This window comes from Pteronotus mesoamericanus, unplaced genomic scaffold, assembly GCF_021234165.1.
Source record: "Pteronotus mesoamericanus isolate MK-2021 breed Mesoamerican mustached bat unplaced genomic scaffold, CSHL_Meso_final contig_78, whole genome shotgun sequence".
In the NCBI taxonomy this organism is placed as follows: Eukaryota; Metazoa; Chordata; class Mammalia; order Chiroptera; family Mormoopidae; genus Pteronotus; species Pteronotus mesoamericanus.
In genome coordinates this window covers 2,886,619-2,905,005 of record NW_026555258.1, presented here as the reverse complement: position 1 = coordinate 2,905,005, position 18,387 = coordinate 2,886,619, and the positions used below count along the sequence as shown (strand labels likewise).

The 18,387-nt window shown below is 62.8% G+C and overlaps 1 protein-coding gene across 1 annotated transcript in view; it reads right to left on the bottom strand.

Moving 5' to 3' along the window:
• AK8 (adenylate kinase 8) overlaps positions 1-18,387 on the bottom strand; it is an 82,872-nt gene that overhangs the window by 20,585 nt on the left and 43,900 nt on the right. The window contains exon 11 of the mRNA XM_054584184.1: positions 8,709-8,850. Within this exon, the coding sequence (XP_054440159.1) occupies positions 8,709-8,850 (142 nt within the window). The remainder of the gene's footprint in view (positions 1-8,708; positions 8,851-18,387) is intronic.

The following is an 18,387-nucleotide window of genomic DNA, read 5'->3' as shown; positions in this document are numbered from 1 at the left end:
TCGCGGCTTCACTGCTGGCCTTTTAGGCTGCTTCCTCTCGCAGAGACGTGCGAGGTCCTGTGAAGGGTGGCATCAGGGAAGGCTTCCTGGAGGCGGTGGAGTTCCAAGCCTGGCAGGTCTTCTCTGGGCCCAGGCAGCCCTGTCCCAGGACCTGGGACCCAGGTGCTTCATGAGACCCAGGTCCGGGAGAAAAACGGGGGGGCCGTGCTGGAGCCTCGGATGGAGGCTCCGCCCAGGAGCTGCTGGGGGGCGGGCAATGGGGGGGTATCTAGAATCTCAAAGCCGGCAAGGAAGCGCTGCCCAGAGCTTGACAACCTCAGAAAAAGTAAAGCTGAACTTCTACTTGAGGAAGGCTTTTTCTAAAAGTTCTTTCTCATTAAAAACTTCCCGTGATATTTAGGAAGGAGAGCTTCCGGCTTTTCCACACCTGCCACCCGCCCTGGCAGGGCCCGAGCTTCGCACGCGCGGCGCCGGGCCCGGCAGGTCAGCGCTTGATTTGCGCCTCTGAGGAAGACAGAAAATTGAAGGGCACGCTGATGCGTCCCAGCGTCCCCCATGGGCAACGAAAAACAAACAGGATTTCTCCAAGCCATCTCGGCACCTCCGTCCTCCTGCCTTTCTCGGGGAAATGGATTTACGTTAACAGGCGAGCGCGGCACCTGCCAAAGATGAGGGCGTCGCCTTCGGAGCCGGACTCAAATGCCAGGTGCCCTGGGCTCTGCTCTGTGAAAGGCCGCCTGTCAGTCTCCGCCCGAGGCGGGGAGGCTGCTCGCGACGCCCGATGACCGCGCGGGGAGGTGTGTCCGCCTGGTCTGCCGCCGCGCTCCCCGCGGCTCAGGCCCTGCTCTGGCCGCTGGGTGGGGCGCGCGGGGCCCTGCAGCCCACGGGGCGGGGGCCGTGGAGACGGGCCTCGCCCGTGAGGACAAGGGAACCCCGCCGGGGATGAGGGAGCCGGGCGCGAGGGGAGAGTCCGACTGCGCGGGCCCGCAGACGCTGAGGAAGGGGAGGGCGGGCGTCGCCTGCTCCCCAAAGGACACATTTGCCTGAACGGCGTGCTAAGAGCGAGGGCGGGGGTGGGGGCCGGACGGGCAGCTCCCCTAGGCCCTCAGAGGGGGCAGGAAGCAGGGCCCACGCTGCGGCAGGGCGGGGCGCTCGCAGGAAACTCTTAGGAGAAGGAGGTTTAAATGGATATTAAGTGACTGAGTTTCAGTATGTGACAGTTGAGACCGTTAGTGTTGGTCCTTAACCCACAAAACTCTCCACCAAGGAAATCCAATGCAAATCCCATGTCGGGCGTAGGGGTGCCCTGTCTCTTCCCAAAGCCCTGACTCCCGGATCCCCCAACGCAGACCCCTCTCTTCGCCCCCAGAAGTTTCCGCCTCTCCGACCCTGCGCAGTGCGCCTGCGCCCTGCGCCTGCGCCTTCGCGTCCCGCGGGCCTGCTGCGCGCCGGGTCGGCAGAGCTACGGCGGTGCTGGCCTGGCTGGCACCCTGCTCTCAGGGAAGCCACTGTGGCTTCATGCCTAGACATGCCCCGGATGGCAGACAAGGAGAGCAGAGGTGTCGTACCTTGGTGACCTCGTGGCTTCACAAGTGACTGCTCTCACGCTCTCCGTACAGACGGCCGCCGCTAAGTGTCAGCCTGGGAGAAAGGCGCACCGACCTGCCACGCGGGCTCAGAGTCATCCTTGCGGACTGTCTCGCACAAACATTGGAAGTGGGTGGTAAAATGTCACCAGTTCCCAGGCAGGAAGAAGAAGGGGGCAGAGTCCCTTTTCCAAGTCAGCTCTTATTTACTGAAGGATTGAAATGCCGCAGCTCCAGGGGCTGCGGGCTGACAGCCGTCACCGCCAGGGCTGGCCGCAACCTGGGGCCCGGCACTGGGTGCTCCACCCTGCTCAGGGCGGGGCTGGGACCGCCGCTGCCGCCGCCTCCGGGAGCCCCTGCCTTGCCCGCCCAGGGGCTGCCCGGTTCCCATCGCTGGCGAGTGTGCCTGTTCGCTGCATCGAAGCGCTGCTCTGGCTCCCAGGGCCAGTCCCACCGGGAGTGCATCCCAGAGCAGGAGCCTGCTGGACACCGAGCCCGGCGGAAGTCATGGCTAGTGACTCTCAGTGCCCTTCTCAAGCCCCTGGCTGAGGCCCCACCCTAGTCACTTCTGCCACAGGCACCCACGCTCTGTTGGGGGACAGCCCGTGAGCCCCTGGAATTATTTAAATGAGCCAGTGCACAGAAAGCCCGCAGAGCCGGGCTCGCTGCTGCCCCTGCCTCCGCAGCTCAGCTGCCACTGTCCCCAGAGTGCAACTCCCCGCCCGGCCCCTCAGCCAGCGGCCCTCTTCTGAAACTCTAGGTCCTGCCTCCCCCCTGGCTGGGTGTCTCTGGGCTGTGTCCCGCCATTGTGACAGCCTTGCAGTCGTATATGAGACAGCAGGGACAGGTGATGAACAGGTCCCTCCTTCCACGCCTGGGCTCAGGGCTCACGCCCCTGGTGACGGCGAGGCGCTCTGGCTCTGAGCTTCCTGTTGGCCTGGCTCCGGGCGGCTCTGACCGCAGTGTGGGTTTGTCTCTGTCACTGTGCAGAGTCGGTCTTCAGCCCCGCGTGCCCCCACGTGGGCAGGAGCCCCCTTCCTCCCACCAGAGGGAAACAAACCACTCGGGGTGGCCACGAGGCCGGCCGGGGCGAGGCAGCCGTGCAAGCAACGTCCTGGCCGGGGACTGGTCTGGCCTCACCCTCAGAAGCTCGCACTCGTGGACAGGCACGGAGGTCCCGTGTGCTGAGAAGAAGCGAGGTCCCCACACGTGCAGCCCCAGGGATGCTGGGCTCTGTGCGGAGGGCTCCCCCGCATCGTGTCATCTCGTCCGCACAGCTGATGTCCTGAACATCATTCCCCTGCTTTTCAGCTGAGGAAAGGGCGGCGCAGAGAGGTGAAGAACTGGCTCCAGGGAACCCAGGTTCCGATTTTGCATCTGCTGGCGTTACCTTGGTTGTAGAGAGCATTTTCCAATTCATCAATGCTGCCCACGCACATTTTCCCAGCAAACACACATGTGAATCCAGCAAACGGTGAGAGAAGAAGGCAGGGCTATGACCCCATTTGACGGCTGAGGAAACTGAGGCTCAGAAAGGGGAAGCGGCCCCCAGAGCACCTGCCCAGTGAGTGGCAAAGCAAAACTGTCACAGACGCACAGCGAACTGTCAGGAAGCTCTGGGGGCGGAAGGACAGGGCAGGAGAGGAGGCTGCCCACTGTCGGAGGAGACCGGTCTGGCTCGGTTGCTCTGCCCCGCCCCCAACACACGTGATGCTTCCGTGTCTGCCCGGGACTCCAGCCATTTTGCTGAGGCTCCGGCACTTCCTCGGAGCATTCGGTTGGAAGCTGCAGCCTTATGGCCACGTGGACGCCCGTCGGGAGGCCTCGATGCGACAGACAGCGTGGCCTGAGGCCTGTGTGGGCAGCTGCGCGGCACCTCCACCGTCGAAAGGCCTTTGGCGCACCCATCTCCAGAGAGGAGCTTCCTTCCCAAAACAAAAGGCCCCGTGGAGCGCCGGGCCGGTGATATGTATGCCAGCCCACGTCTGGTAAACTCCCCGCTGGCGGCCGCGCGGTGAGGTCGGCCGGGTTCTATTAGCTCAATTAATGAGGAGCAGATGAGGCTGACACCACGCTTGCCGGGCGGCTCAGCGCAGAGCCGGAGTAATGGAGTTATTAACCTCCGCCGGCCGCCGACTGTTGCTGCCGACTCCAGCTCCAGCTCCCAGCTCAGGCCTCCATTAATGGCTGTTTATTACCCCTAATCCACGTGAGGATCAGCCCGGAGATGGGAGCCTTCCTGGGAGAACCACGGGATGATGAGGGGGAGGGCGGGAGGCAGAGGCGGAAACCATCCTCTCGCCCTCTCGTCTGCATTTCCATTTTTCTCGGTCCTCTTGCCGTACTGGCAGCACATGCAGCGCCCTTCTCACTCCGGGACCCGTTAGAGACAGCGAAGCCGTCCTCCAAGGGTTTCACTGTGAGCCACGTGGAGGGAGAAGTAGCCCGGGCGGAATCGGGTGAGAGCGCTGGCTAGTGCACTACGAGCCGAGCGAGCTCCCCCGGCCACAAGCGCTGCCGCTCAGCTCTTTAAACGCAGCCTGGGGGCCGCCGGGAAACCAGAACCCGAGCCAGCATTTGGCGAGTCCCCGGCCTGCCTCGCGGGAGGCCCGCGGGCCGCACCCCAGTCTGCCTGACTCCACGCACCCTTCTGGGCAGACTGGCGGCTCTGCCTTTGTCTGATTGAGGGTCACCCTCCTATGCCACGTGCTGCCAGGTGACTAAGGAGACACTCTCCCCTGTTCTAACCCTCGCAGACTCTAAATGTCTACTGAAGGCAAGAGGAGCAAACAGGCTGCTCTCCGAGGGAAATGTTTCTGAACGGCAGCGAGTTATTTCTGCCAGCCCCTGACGAGCAGATGCGGCCAGTGCTGTCGACGTCATCCCTCCCCAGGGCGGCCGCGGTTGCCACGGAGCCTCTTTTCTGTGTCACAGGAATTCGAAGCCACACCGGTGAGCGGCACAGTAACAGGCAGGCAGGAGGCAGCATCCGTGGCTGGGGGTGAGCGTGTCCTATAGTGCGCGAGGACAGGAGGGAAGGCAGACCGCTCCCCATGTGCGAATGCCAGCCGCGAGGCGCCCCGGCACGACGCCTTCCTGTCGGGCCTCTCGTCCCACACAGGCCGCCTTTACTTCACACGGCAGGCCGTTGCCCCACTTGGCAGATAAGAAAACCGAGAGGAAATGTGACTGCCGGCCTCGTGGGAAGGATATCGGGTGAGGGAGCCAAGGGCTGGCCCCTTCCACGGGGCCCCCGGCAGCCGTTGAATGGAGTGAATGAGACGTGAAGCAGGCCCTGGATTGGTGGTGGTCGGGTGTCCGCACCGCGCTGCCTGCTGTGCGGGTGGTAAAGATGAGGGTCCGGAGGGTGGAGGGCAGGCGGGAAGGAGGAAGAGCTCAGAGACCCAGGAGCTGGGCAGGACGGGGCAGGGCCGCCCACGAGGAGCCAGAAGGGCCGCCGGGGGGCTGCGGTGCTTGCTTGGAGGAAGCCTGGCCGGCTTCCAGCCCGCTGGGCTGGCGGAGGGGCCCCCTGCCTGGACGTGGCCGCCCGGGGCCCCCCTGGGGCCCTCCGCTCCACTCTCTGGAGGAGGGGCTGTATGTTTAGCAGAAGCCAGCAACACAGCCAGCACCAGCAGGGAGCCGAGTACCGCGCAGGGACATGTCACTGCTCGCCTGGGGTAGCCAGCCCCCTCGGGGCTCCTTGGGGTGGGGGACACACAACCCACAACCCTCCAGTCTAAGGAATAACAACCACCAAGAGACACTCAAGGCTGCCCCACCGAGCAGTCTGCAACTTGCACGGAATGACCGGGGACACAGACGAGCTCACCTCGGAGATCGTCTTTGGGTGGTTTCTTCCTAGTCCCCCAGTTTGGTCCAGTGGCACTGAGAGAAAACACCGAGGCCTCCTGCTGCTGCTCTGCTGAGCTCCCCTGCCACTGGCCCCACCGGGGCCCCCCGTGCCCTCGTGCCCAGGGGTGCCTGAGAGACCGAGCAGCCCCTCCGACCCGGGATGGGGGATGGGACCCAGACCCCGCCCAGCCTGCCCTGCAGGGAGCGGAGCAGTGAGGAGTGGGGGGTTCGAAGCCGCGGCTCGCCCCGCCCCGCCCCTCCGGGCAGCACTGAGGGGAAGCGACGCAGGGAGCCCCGGCACCCTCTGATACACTGCCAACTTGCCGCCATCAATCAGAATCCTATACTCTGCTCTACAGTCAACATTAATTTGAAAAGAAAATACCGTGCTACAAACTTGCAGCCTGAAATGAATTATTTTACAGCCAGGCAGAGAGCAGGTTTCTGGGTGTAGCCTTGGATGGTTCTTTGTTTCTTTCCTCTTCTTCCTTTTTTTCCGCTATTATTATTATGTTTTAACAAACTTTATAGCCCATTTTATTTGTTCTCAAATAAGTTTTTCTCCTTCTTTTCGACACATCAATTACTTGGTCTGTTTCCCTCTCTGTGTGATGTTGGAATCAAGAGATTGATACTGCTCAGCGGGATATAATTTAGCATTATGTGCCGTGGGTTTATGAGGTAGGAGTCAAGCAAAACATTGTATTTGAACACTATCCATTTATTAGCTCTAAGAAGAGATTTATATTTGACAAGGAGACAATAACTTTGTTTTCTGATAAGCCAAAGAGGTCTATTTCTGTGTCCAATACACAGAGTAGCTTACCCTTCCCAATAATTCTATTTACTAGTGTGAATATATTTTAATAATAAAATTGATATATATGCAAATTTATTTTAATCTCATTTCATCGAGCCCTCCTGAAAAAAAGAGCCTTCCTAGTGGTTTTCACATCTGAATTATAGATTTCGGCGGCGGCGTCCCTGGTTGACTTCCGGGCGGTAATTCTGTCCGGACCCCCCCGGGGACACGCCGGCAGCCCCCGGCCCCAGCGCTGTGCGACGCGCCGCGCCAGCCAGCGGGGCGCGGGCTCCCGTGTGAGTAGCTCTCTCTTCCCTGGCCTCTACCTGGGCTTGAAGGTTTATGACTAAAATGACTTTCTGATTTAATCATAAAAATGTTTAACTGAAAGCAGAGCTGGGAAATGGAATCAGCCGAGGTGCAGGGGGAGGAGGGAGACGTGCCCTCACCCTCAGTGAGGGAGGGAAGACCAGACCGCGCGTGCTCGAGTCTTCGTTGTAAACAAACATCTCTTCCCTGCTTGTTCTCTGCCCGAGGGCCAAATAAATTAAATTGGCATTATTTACTAAGTCTTTAGGAACTGCTGTGGACTCCGCGGCGAGGAGGGAGGTATGGGCTTGCGGGCCTGCCCTGAATCGAAGCATTCTAGACTCTTCCTCCGTGTTTGCCGTGGAACAAACACCGCTGGCCTGGCAGCCCTGGCACCGTGCAGACGGGCAGCACCGAAATGGGCGGCTTTACCCCTGGGCCCGGACACGTGGGCGCTGGCGGGCCCCCCACGCGGCGGAGACCCCCCAGCCTTGTTGCGGTTACCACACCAGAGGTGCGGTTACTACCGCAGCCCCAGAACGCGATGTGCCAACCGGTGCTATTTAGAGACAAACAACAGGCCTGTTCAAAGAGGCATGATTTGCAAAATAGTAACATCTCCACTTCGGGACTCAGGATAGAGACGTCACCAAAAAAGGGTCCTAAAAGAAAGAAATAGAGAGAGAGAGGGAGAGATGGGCAGACAATGAATACCCTTTGGAAGAAGAGTTACTCCAGGAAACTAAAGAACGTGTTAGATACAGCTCAAAATAATTTAGAGCAGACTCTGTGATATAAGAAATTCAAGAGAAAATGATGAGACAAAAGAAAATGAAGGAAAGCTGACAAAGTTAAGGGGAAGAAACTAAGGAAAACACAAAAGCATTATAGAAATGAAAAACAAATTAGAAGCAACAAGAAATGAATACAATAGAAAATAAAGTCATCATGAAGGACAGATTTGAGGAAGTAACACAGAAGCGAGAAAGATAAAGGCTAATAGAAGAAAGACGTATTCGTGGAGAGCAGATGATAAATATCTAACGTACACATCATCGGTGTTCCTGCATAAGGACACCGAGCTAATGAACCAGAAAAATATTAGTCACGTGCTAGAAGAAAATTCTCCTGAAGTAATGTAAATGCAAAGGATTCTAACGTTCCAGAGAAAAGTAACAAGAGAACTGAGGCTGAGGCGCCCTGCTGAATGTAAATGACACAAAAGGGAGGAGGAAGATGTCACCCGGCAGCGGAGGCAGGGGGTGGGGGCGGGGGGCGGCCGCCGTGGTGGGCGACCCTGGGCCATCACCCCTCCCCGCGGCTGTCGGGGGCAGTGCAGGAATGACAGAGGACCCTGAGTGGGAGCAAGGTGCCCAGAGGATTCCTTCCTTTGCTGGATGTTTACAACTAAAGGTAAGAGGAAGGCACTGTCCGCTATGCAAGAATCAGGAAGTTTAGCCTGTATGCACCCTTGCCGCTCCCCTAACCAAGCCGGTGGGACACCCGCTCCTAGGTGGCTGCCTCAGCTTCCTGGGCCACCGCCTCTGGCAGGACACCCCCGAGTCCTCCTTTTCCCACTGGTGTGACCTGGGCTCCTCGGCCGCCCCTGCATCTCCCCCAGACCCCAGACGGTGGCCAGCTCCTGGCCAGAGCCAGCGCTGCCGACTGAACGGCCTTTGCTGTCCCCACGGCGGGGGGGGGGCGTTTGCTGATTTCCAAGTGTCTACATTTGTGCCGTGCCCTCTAGTTCACGTCAGTGGAGGAAGGACCGCGCTCGACACCAGCCAACCCTGCATCGGAATGAACGGCTAACCGTTTGGGGAAAAAGAGGTCGGCTCATGCCCCAGACGCACACCAAAATAAACACCAGTGACGTCCAGATCTCCAAGGGAAAGACAGGTGTAGAAACAATAAAAGAAAACCCTCATTTTCCGCACCACAGCCCCACGGGGAAGGAAAGACTCGGGGGAGCGTTCCCAGTTTACAGGCGAGGGCGCGCAGGTCCGGCGAGGCGGCGCGCCCGGGACTGGGGCCAGAGCTGCAGTCCGGGCCCTCGGGGCGAATGGGGTGGCGGGTGGGAACGGGGCAAGAGACCCTCCGCTTCAGAAACTCGCGAGGCCTGAGAACTGGAAGCCCCCGGAGGGGCGGAGCACACTCACCTGTTGGGCCTGGCGCCCATGTGGTTCAGCAGGTTCGCCTGATCCAGGTCTCGCGGGAAGCCGTGCAGCACCCACCCTCTCTGGACGCAGTCGTACTGGCTCAGGCGCTGGCTCAGCACATTCGCGACGATGCTGTCGGGGACTGAGAGGAAGGGCAGGGATCAATCACTCTGCCGTCCGGGCCCCTCTGCCGACCCAACACGGATGTGAGGGAGGGTCTGCGGCCCGTGGGCCTCCTAACTGGACTTGACCACAGGCTGAACTAGCGAGGAGTCGGCTGTAGGTGGACAAGACTGAGGCCACCTGTTCCCAGGTCCCCAATCCATGGTCCTAGTGAGGCAAGAATGCGGTTGCCTGAGATGGGTCAAGGGTGACCTTGACCTTTCCCTGACCTAGATAAGCTAACCATGCCCATCAGCAGCCAGGGCGGTTCTCAGCCCTCCAGTAACGTGTGGGCTGTGCCCCCCGCACTGCAAGGACCGAGATGGGCAGCAAAGACTCTGCAGACGCGCACCAGGCCCCGCTGAGGGGAGGGGGTCTCGGGGGCCTGATGCCCTCCCCGGCACCCCTGGCCCGCTCTGTCCCCACTCTCCCCCCACACTCCCCCACCGCCGTCGGGACCACGTCGCGGAGCATCTCAGCGCGAGCTATAACCGGAGCCTGGGATGACGTCTCGGGAAGATGACACAGGGAGAAGTCTCTTATTTACATTCCACATTTGACATTTTCCTGAAATCTTTCTCTCTCTTCTCAGATCCATTAAATGTCCTATGTTGCTAATGTACTGCGTTCTAGCAATTTGCTCTGCATTTCCTGCACTTTGCACTCGTTTTTCCAGAAATACTTGGTAAATATTACCATATTTGCGGTGAACGGGGGCCCCACGAGAGCTGGCTCCCGGGCCGGCGGTGACGGAGGCGTGGCGGCTTCTCGGGAGGTGCCGGTCCCCCCGCAGCACCCACGGCGCAGGCACACGTCTGAAACCTCCCCAGAGGTCCCCAGGCCGGCAGTCCAGCGAGCACCGGCGAGAGGCGCAGAAAACCACCGCCACCTGCCTTCCTCCGCGGCCACGACACACGGGCTGCCCCCCCATCGCCAAAGAGCCGTAGCCTTGTTCCAAGTCACCTGCATGCCCCTCCATTGATTTTTTCCTTAGGCCTCTCAGCCTTCCATTCCCAGCCCCCGGGGGGAGCAGGACAGGGGTCTCCCCGAATGAGAGCATCTGTCTGCAACGTCACAGGAACGGGAAGTCACACGGCTACCCCGCCTCTCCCCCTGCTTCGAGCTGCCGTGGCTCCCCAGCGCTCTGTCCTCTCCCCCATGGCCAGCCGGGCCCAAAACGTCCGATGATCCCTGTCTCCCTCCAGGGGACCGTCCCCCAGGCCTTACCTCCCCTTGAATGCCCAGGCCCTCCAGCCAGAATGCAGCCTCGGCCTCGGCCCCCTCCAAGGCTGGCCCCCGCCGGGGTCAGCCCTGGGCTTCTCCCTCCCCGTCACCACTATCTTTCTCTGCACTGTCTGCCTCTCACGAAGGATGGCAGGTCCCCAAAGGCAACGGACCAGGCCTCCCTCGCTTCTGCAGGAGGGACACAGCACCGGCATGCAGCGGTCAGGGAAAGGTCAAGGTCAAGGTCGCCATTGACCCATCTCAGTGGGACAGAGAGAAAGGTCTTTTCAAAAGCGCTGCTGCAACCATGCAAACGTGTTCAAACTGGCCTGAGCTGCCTGTGGGGAGCCCCGGTGGGGGCCGGGGGGCATGGCTCGGGAGCGTCTCAGCGCTGCCCTCCTGCTGGCTGGCCACCTGCGGGCCGCTCAGCCTCTCCGGGCCTCAGCTCCCTCGTTCCCCACAGAGAGTGGCAGACCGTCTCCACGGAGCCAACACGACATCCAAAGCCCCAGGCCTGCGGAGACGCTCGCAGATGACGGCTGGAGCCTTCGGACGCAGGAGGTGCGTGCCGGGAGACGAGGTCCCACCAACGTCCTTGCGTCGGCCCCGTGGTCCGGGTGTTCTGAGCGACGGGGCTGGCCCCTGGGATAAAGGGTGGCGGACTTCTGTCCCCAGTCCCCTGGCCACACCCCAGGGGCTGTTCCCGTGGGCTCCCCTCCGCTGCCCAGGGCAGAGGCTGGGAGCAGGCACACGTTTTCGGGGTTCCCCCCACTCCCGTGTGCAGGGGGCACACCGGCTGCGCCACAGCGCCACCGCCCCCACCCCGAGGCACTGGGACGCGGGCGCTGGCACGAGACGCCGTGAGAATGAAAAGCAGGTCTGTTCTCTGATTCGGAAACCTCACGTCTTCTGCCAGGGTCAATAACTAGAGATGAAAACCAACGCGGACGAGAACTGCCACGCTCCTTTCAGCCCAGGCCCACCCCCAGATGCTCACAGATATCTCCACCAATGAGAAGCTGCTACAGAAGCAGCCTTTCCCAGGGACCCGTCCCGTGGACAGGGACCCGGACACCTGTGCCGGGCCAGCACCGCGTCCCCACCGCGTCCCCACCGCGTCCGCACCGCGCCCCTCAGCCCGTCCTGCACCACGCCCCTCACCGCGCCCCGCACTGCGTCCCACACTGGGTCCAGTACCTTGTCCCCCACTGTGGGTCCCCCCATGGCAGCCGGCTGGTAGGAGGCCAGGCCCCGCCCTCCTCAGGCTGATGGTCCAGCGGGGCAGCGGACCACCTGCGGACTAGGGAGCATTTCAGAGGCACAAACACAAGGGGGAAGCAAAGCGTCCGGGAGGCGGCCGGGGCCCGGGGCCTGGCCACCTGTGAGGAGGCCACATGGGAGACCTGCACAGGGCGGGCGGCCGAGAGGGTGCCGGGGGCCCAGCCCACGGATGGAGAAATGGAGAGGGGGCCGGGGGGCTGCAGCAGAGGCGTCGGGGGGCAGTGAGGGGGAGGCCCAGGCGGGCCCTCAGGAAAGAAGGGGACGGGGGCCACACCCGGCCACCGTGGTGGCTACACACTGACCCTCGGTGCGGATTTCCTGAGCGAAGCCGCGGGGGTTGTCTCCACGTCCACAAAAGCGAAGCTTGCTGTGCGGGGTCAGCCAGCACAGTCACCACCGGGGGTCTCGGGCCCCAGGGACGTGGCCGGCCCATGGCACACACAGCTTTCCAAGTGGCCCCGGCCGCCTCCCGAGGGAGACGTGGACCCTCCTGCAGACATACAGACCTCGGGCTGAGGCCCCCGAACACGAAGCAGCTGCGAATAGCTCTGGCTCCCCAGGCTTCTAAAAGGAACCCATCCTCCGTGGACCCACCAGCAGGCGCCCGCCGAGTGCCGGGAGTCCTGGGCACCAAGCGGTGCGGCCAGCCCCGGCCGTGCCTGCGGGGCAGGCCGCTGAGGCACCGAGCTCTCTGCGCCCCTCTGCACCTGGCTCCGCCTGTCTCCCGCTCCCGGCAGGTCCACCCCAGCCTGGCACCGCGGCATCTGCCCAGATCTGCCCTTCTCGGGGAATCCTGGGACCGCGGCCCGGGCCCTTGCACACCTCCATCAGTGTTGATGCTGACAGCTCTCCGTTCATGGGGCCTCGGAGTCCTCCCCCGGCATAGAAGGCTCTAGAGAGCACAGGGTCTCCTCTGTGTTCCCCCGCCAGGCCCAGGGTCCAGGGAACCCTTGGAGGACCTGCCTGCCTTTGAGGAGGCCAGCGACCTGGCCAGCGAGCATCTGCCCAGGCATGAGGCCGGCCCGGGCTGGGGCCGAGGCTCCCCCACCCTGAACCTCCCGCAGCGGGCTCGCTGCTCACCTCTCTGCCCGCGGGATGTGGCCCACTGTCCTGGCCCTGGGGGTTGGACGGCCTGCAGGGCGCAAAAGCCGCTTTCGGGGGCGGGTCTGGCCCGCAATGTTCCGCGGGGAGTTTTGAGCGGCCCTAACAGGGCCCTCCATTCACCCTCGATCCTCCGCACAGACAGAGGTTCCCCAGGAGGCTGACGTCTTTCTCCATTAAGTCGGGTGCCTCGGGCTGATTCCCGGCCCTCACAGCTAGCGTCGCGCCGGCTGCTGCCGAGGGTGCCTCTCCGGAACGCCCTGCCAACCCTAAGTTCAGCAAAGCGCAAGACATGAACACTGCATCCTTTCACGAGGCCACGCCACGTGTTTCAGGGCCTTTTCCCCTTTCCCCTCTCAAGAGCTCCATAAAAGACGTCAGGGCTCGCACAGACCTCCAGGTTATCAAAACCTCAACCCCTTTATTTCCTGCCAGCAGGGGGCGCTCGGCACAGGGGACAGCACGAGCCTCGAGGGAACTGGAGGCCTTCCAGGTAAAGGCTCGGGCGCCTGCCACGCTCCCTCCTGCACAACACAGTCAGCCCTGCGTGAACCACACCCCTGAAAGGACCAGACGGGCCTCTCTTCTCCCTCCTCAGCCCAGTCCCCCTCCAAGGGCTGGGGCTGGCGTGGGAGTTGGGGGGCCCAGCTCCCCACGTGCCAGTAGAAGGGCTCTGCGGGGCGGGGTGGGGGCCTCCTCCGGCCGGGCTCAGTGCCTTCCTGCGCCCGGCCCAGCAGGTAGGGCCCTGACCTGGGGCTCGGCTGGGGAGGGAGGGGCACGAGCGGCGAGAGGCAGGAAGCGGCTGGAGTTGGTCCCGGAAGGCCAGGAAGAGAGTGGAGAAGAGGAAATAGCTCCGTCAGGCGGAAAAGACCCCGGGTTGATTGACAGGCCCAGAGGAAGCGATTTAACCCTCTTCCCACCCCGGGGCAAGTCAGGATAAAGCTGAGCACCCCCCCCCCACCACATCCCTGCACAGCCTCAGAAACCCCCCTGCGCACTGCACACCTTGTGCACACACACCTGTTAGACACGCGCACGCACAGCCTCGCCCTGACCTACGGCAGCCCTCACACCGCACACACATCACACACCCACTGCACGGTCTCTGTGCACGCTCTGCGCCTGTGCGTCCCCACGCCCACCCGCGCCCACCCCGGTCCATGCCCCACCCCCACCCATACATCACACGCGGCTACTGCCCCCCACACACCCATGACTGTGCCTGCAACTTCCTTCCTTCCTCCAGTCCCCTTGAAACCAAGGTAAAGGTGACATCTGTCCACCTGTCAGGTCCGTGGAGGACTCGGGGGTCTGGGTCTCTTCCCCGTTCCCAACGCCTACGGGGTCCTGCCCGCACCTGGAGGGCCCGCGGGAAGGTCGGGGGAAGACGCGGGCTGTGGAGGCGGGGGCTGCCTCGGCTGCGTGTCCACCTCCTGCCCAGTGCAGGGGATGCCCCCCGCCGCCCCTCTTTTCCCCAAGGTGCTGAGGGCTTGGCCCAGGACACAGGGTGGTATCACTGCAGTTCAATGAAAGCTATTTCTGGGGGACTGCCCCCCCCCCAGGTACTGATTCCAGGCACCTGGGGCCGGCGAGCCCCCCTCGGAAATCACAAGCGTCTTAGAAGAGCCTGCAGCACTCACAGCCCTCAGTGCGCAGGGATCGGGCAGCAGCGCCTTAGAGATGCTGTTTGTTTATTATTTACTGCCACCTGCTGGTCGACCTTGGCTACTGCGCCCCCTACGAGCACAGAATGATAAACCTTTTTCTGAATGCTCCCAGAGCAGAGACGAGGGGACACCGGATTGTTCTCATGGGCCGGGCCCTGCGATTCCTGGGGAGAGGAAATAAGCCCCTGGACCTAGCTCACCTCCTTGGTGAACTCCAGTCCCTTGCGCCAGACAATCTCTGTCTTGAGAGCCGGGGTTTCCAGGCACGAGATGGAACAGATGTCTTCTAAGACTTCTTTAGGTTCCAAAAGCTATATTCTAACATCTCTACGACTTAACAATTACATTTAAAACTGCTTGGCAGACACTGGTGCCAGGGAGTAATCTCTTGGATACTGGGCTTTTTTCAAGTCTAGAAAAGTACAGCAGCTCGGGGCTCTTAGATGAGCATGTTCGTGCGGCACCCCCTCCAGAGCGGCTCCCCCTCCCCATCACCGCCGCCCACGCCCCTCCCTGCCACGCCTGCCCCGGGGCGGAGAGCGAAGACAGGGGTGCCCACGCGCCACCCCTGCGTCGCAGCTGCCGGGCAGGGCCCCCAGCCGCGGACACTTCGGTTTGTGTCCCCAGTGGAGTTTCAGAGGGAAGAGACCGTTTTTCAATAGAGACATTCTTCTAGAAATAAGGGGTACTTCACTTCGCAAGTTAGCAAGACTTTTAAGGAAAATGGTCACTTACCCATGCTGTGTGCAATGATTTGATAGTTATTCTTGTCTTAAAACACGTTTTTACGTCTTCTGGGGAAACTGGAGTAAAAAATGGGGAAGCGAGAGGAGGCCTGCCAGCCTGCCAGGGCTGGACGGTTTCCAGGTGCAGCGCGGCGACAGCGGCCGCCCGCTGCGGCCGGGGTCTAGAGCACGGGCGTCCTCCTTGTCCGGGGATTCGGGCCCACCGGGCCTTCTCTCCCGGCATCTGAAGGGCAGCGAGAGCACCGCTGCCCGCGCCGCCTGGGAGAAGAAAGCCAGCGGCGGCCGGGAGCCCGGTGAGCCACCATGAGCCCCAGTGGGAAACCGGGTGCAAGGCGGCTCCCTCGGTTCCCAGGATGGAAAAGACGCGACGACGCCTTCACTCAGCAAGCGTGGGCTGCCGTGCCCGCCGTGAGTGGTGCTAGGCTCTAAGCGTGCATTTGTTCTAATACAGGCTTAGCTCATGCGGTCTCCCCAGCAGCCCCGCTTCACGGATTAGGAAACCGAGGCACAGAGAGAGCGAATAGCTCGTCCAAGGCCATGCAGCGGATAGGAGGAGGGCTCAGACAGACAGGCAGGTTTTCAGGCTGTGGGGCCACTTGCTCAGCCTCTGTGCTCTGTCCCTGCCTCTCGGGGAGGGGGCGGTGTGAGCTCTCCCCTCCCCTCTGCGGTCCACTTGCGGCACACCCTTGGGTGAGTCTCTTTACTGCTCCCCTAGAGTTCCTTCCCCTTTAAAAGAGCGGTGGCCTCTCAGGTCCTGAGCTGCCAGCGAGCTCCCGCGTGGCACGGGTGAGGTCACGCCGTTGCCCCTCGGGAGCACAAGGCTGCCCGTGTGGCCTCCACAGCCACGGGGCAGCCAGCCCCGCGCCGCACCGAGCCGCTCACCGCAAGCCTCCCCTGCTGCAGAAGGCCGGGAACGGCCACCCTCCCGTGGAGAGGTGGGTCAAGGTGGTTGTGCCGACCAGCCTGTTGGAAGCCTCACAGCTTACCCCGCCCCCCACCACACACGCCGCTGCTGCCCTGGACACCCTGGGGTACTGGTTCCCCCGAACCAGGCAGGGAAGTGGTGAACCTGAGGCCACCGGGCTGGGGGAAGTCCCCTGTGGCCACATGAAGAGGCCACTGGGACTGGGCTGCTGACCGGCCCCCGCAGCCCCAAGCTTCTCATTCCAGGCCCCAGGCATGGGAATGGAGACTCCGTCGCAGACACAGCAGCACCCCCTGGCCGATGCAGCGGGGGGAGGAGCCAGGGAACCAAGCCGGCCCCAGAACCGAGAACCAGACAGGGCGCCGGAGGCAGCCCGGCCTCTCCAACCGGCGAGCGGCCCGACCAAGGCCAAGTCAGGGCGCAGCGCCCTTGAGCCCTCACCGCGTGCCCTGCCTGAAACCCTGACCCGTGAAGTCAGGAGCATAACAAAATGCTTGTCATTTTATGCCCCGGAGGACGGGCTGCCAGAGGTGTGGCAAACTGGGCCTCTACCTGTTCCCAGTCACCACGGGGACAAGGCATCCCAAGCTGGCAGCATCCACGGGAAAAAATTAAATAGCAAAAAAAAAAAAAAAAATCTACACAGGAACGTAAGTGTGCACCCCACAGGCCCCGCTGCCGCTACTGTCACTTGTCCAGTTACTATCAGCAATGGCAGCGAGTGCCCAGTCGCGGCCAGTGGCGGCCACACGGGGCACTGAGCGTCTTACAGACACGGTTCACCGCCCGCATCACGGCCGAGGCTGTGAGGCTGGGAAGGACACACCCCACCGGTGAGGAGCCCGGCAGCCCCCGCGGCCACACAGCCAGGAGGCGGCAGAGCCGGAGCTGCCATTGGGGGGGGGGGGGGTGGCGACTACAGGGCCCAGACCAGCCGTCGTTCCCTGCACGGTCGAGGGGGGGCGGTAGCCGGCCACCTCTAGGACCCCGGCAGGTCACCAGCTGCCTCCTACCGCTGCTGTCCCCACCGTCCCTGCGGGGCAGAGGGGGATGGTCTCATCCAGAACGCAGGCCAGGGACACCCTGGCCTGGCCGGGCACCGCAGGGCTCCTCCCAGGGGCTGCCACACCGTGCCCCCCGGGCCAGGCCGGCCGGGCGCTCGCCTCACTCGCAGGCTGAGCTGGCTCCTCCGTTGGCCCCATGGAGACGCGCAGGGCGAGGTCCAGCTCCGCCCCGGAGCCCAGCCGTGACCGAGGGTGGGGGCGGCCAGACCAGCGTCCTAGAGGGAAAGGCGGCTGCACTCGGAGGCGGAAGGCCAGAGGGGCCAGGCGACTCCCCCTGGATCCCACCGGACGGCCGCAGGGAGTGTGGACGGTGACCAGGGCTCGACGGGCCCCCGGCCTCCCCGCCCCCCGCGTCCCTCTGCCCTGCCTGCCAGTCCCCCTCTCCTCTCGCTGCCGCCCTCACCAACGCCCGCCCCTCACTCAGAGCCGCGCGGACAGGTGTGAAGGGCGGGGGCCCGCACCTCCTCCTCCGTCGCAGCTGTGCCACAGGCCCTACAGGGAAGCCTCAGCGCCGCCTTCTAGCTGACAGCCCCCAGCCAGCCTCACGTCCCTGCTCTGTTTCAGGGACACGGCCACTGCCTGGGGTGCACGGGGCAGCGCCCCCGCCGCAGGCCCCACTCACGGCCCCGGGGGAGAGCTGGTGTCCCGGACGGCCCCAGAGGAGGGGCTTCAAGCGGCACCTGCCTCGGGGGTGTGAGAAGAGCCCCCCGGGCGGCCGCACGGGAGGCCTCCCGGCTGGAGCGGGAGGCTGGGGCCGCGGGTCCAGCCTGTCACAGACGATTTCACAGCTGAGTGGATTGGAAGCCACCGGGGCTGCCCATGGAGGGGGAGATGCTTCCAGAAGCTCTGCTCAGAGCGAGAAGGACACCATGCACTTCGGGCCTCACCTCAGACTTGCCAGAAACATGTGGGCTCGGCTTCACCTCACCTTGTGACCCGGAGGCCCGGCCCGGAGCGAGCTCGGTGGGAGCCCCAGGCCAGCAGAGACCCTGCAGCCGGTCCCGCGGCCGGGCGTGGGGACAGCGCCGGGCAACTCTGGCTGGGGAGGCAGCTTCGCTGAGCGGAAGCATGAGCGAACTGAGAGCCCCTCGTTGCCTCAGTTTCCCCACTGGCGTGGCCACTGAACGAAAGCTTTGCAACCTTTACGGCGACAGGCCTTTTGATGGCAGAGACACAACACGCACTTCTGCAGTGACAGTCGAGCTTTTTAACAACAGGGAGCTGGGCCTCTGCGGCAGGAGCCCGTCCGCACCCGGGCTCTGGCGCCCTCCTCCCTGTTCTCCTGCGCGGACTCTCCGGCCCGCGCTGCGGCCGCCGCGCAGGGGAGCTGCTGCCCGGCCGGCCTCCCCGGGCCCCGCTCCCTGGAAGAGCCGCGCGCCTCCGTTCTGTGAGGAAATCTTTGTAGCAGTCCCAGCGGAAAAGTCAGAGTTTGACTTGAAAAAAGGAGCTACTTCAAAAGCATTGTCAGGCCGAGGTGCGGTTCCTTGAATACGCATGCATTACAGGGCG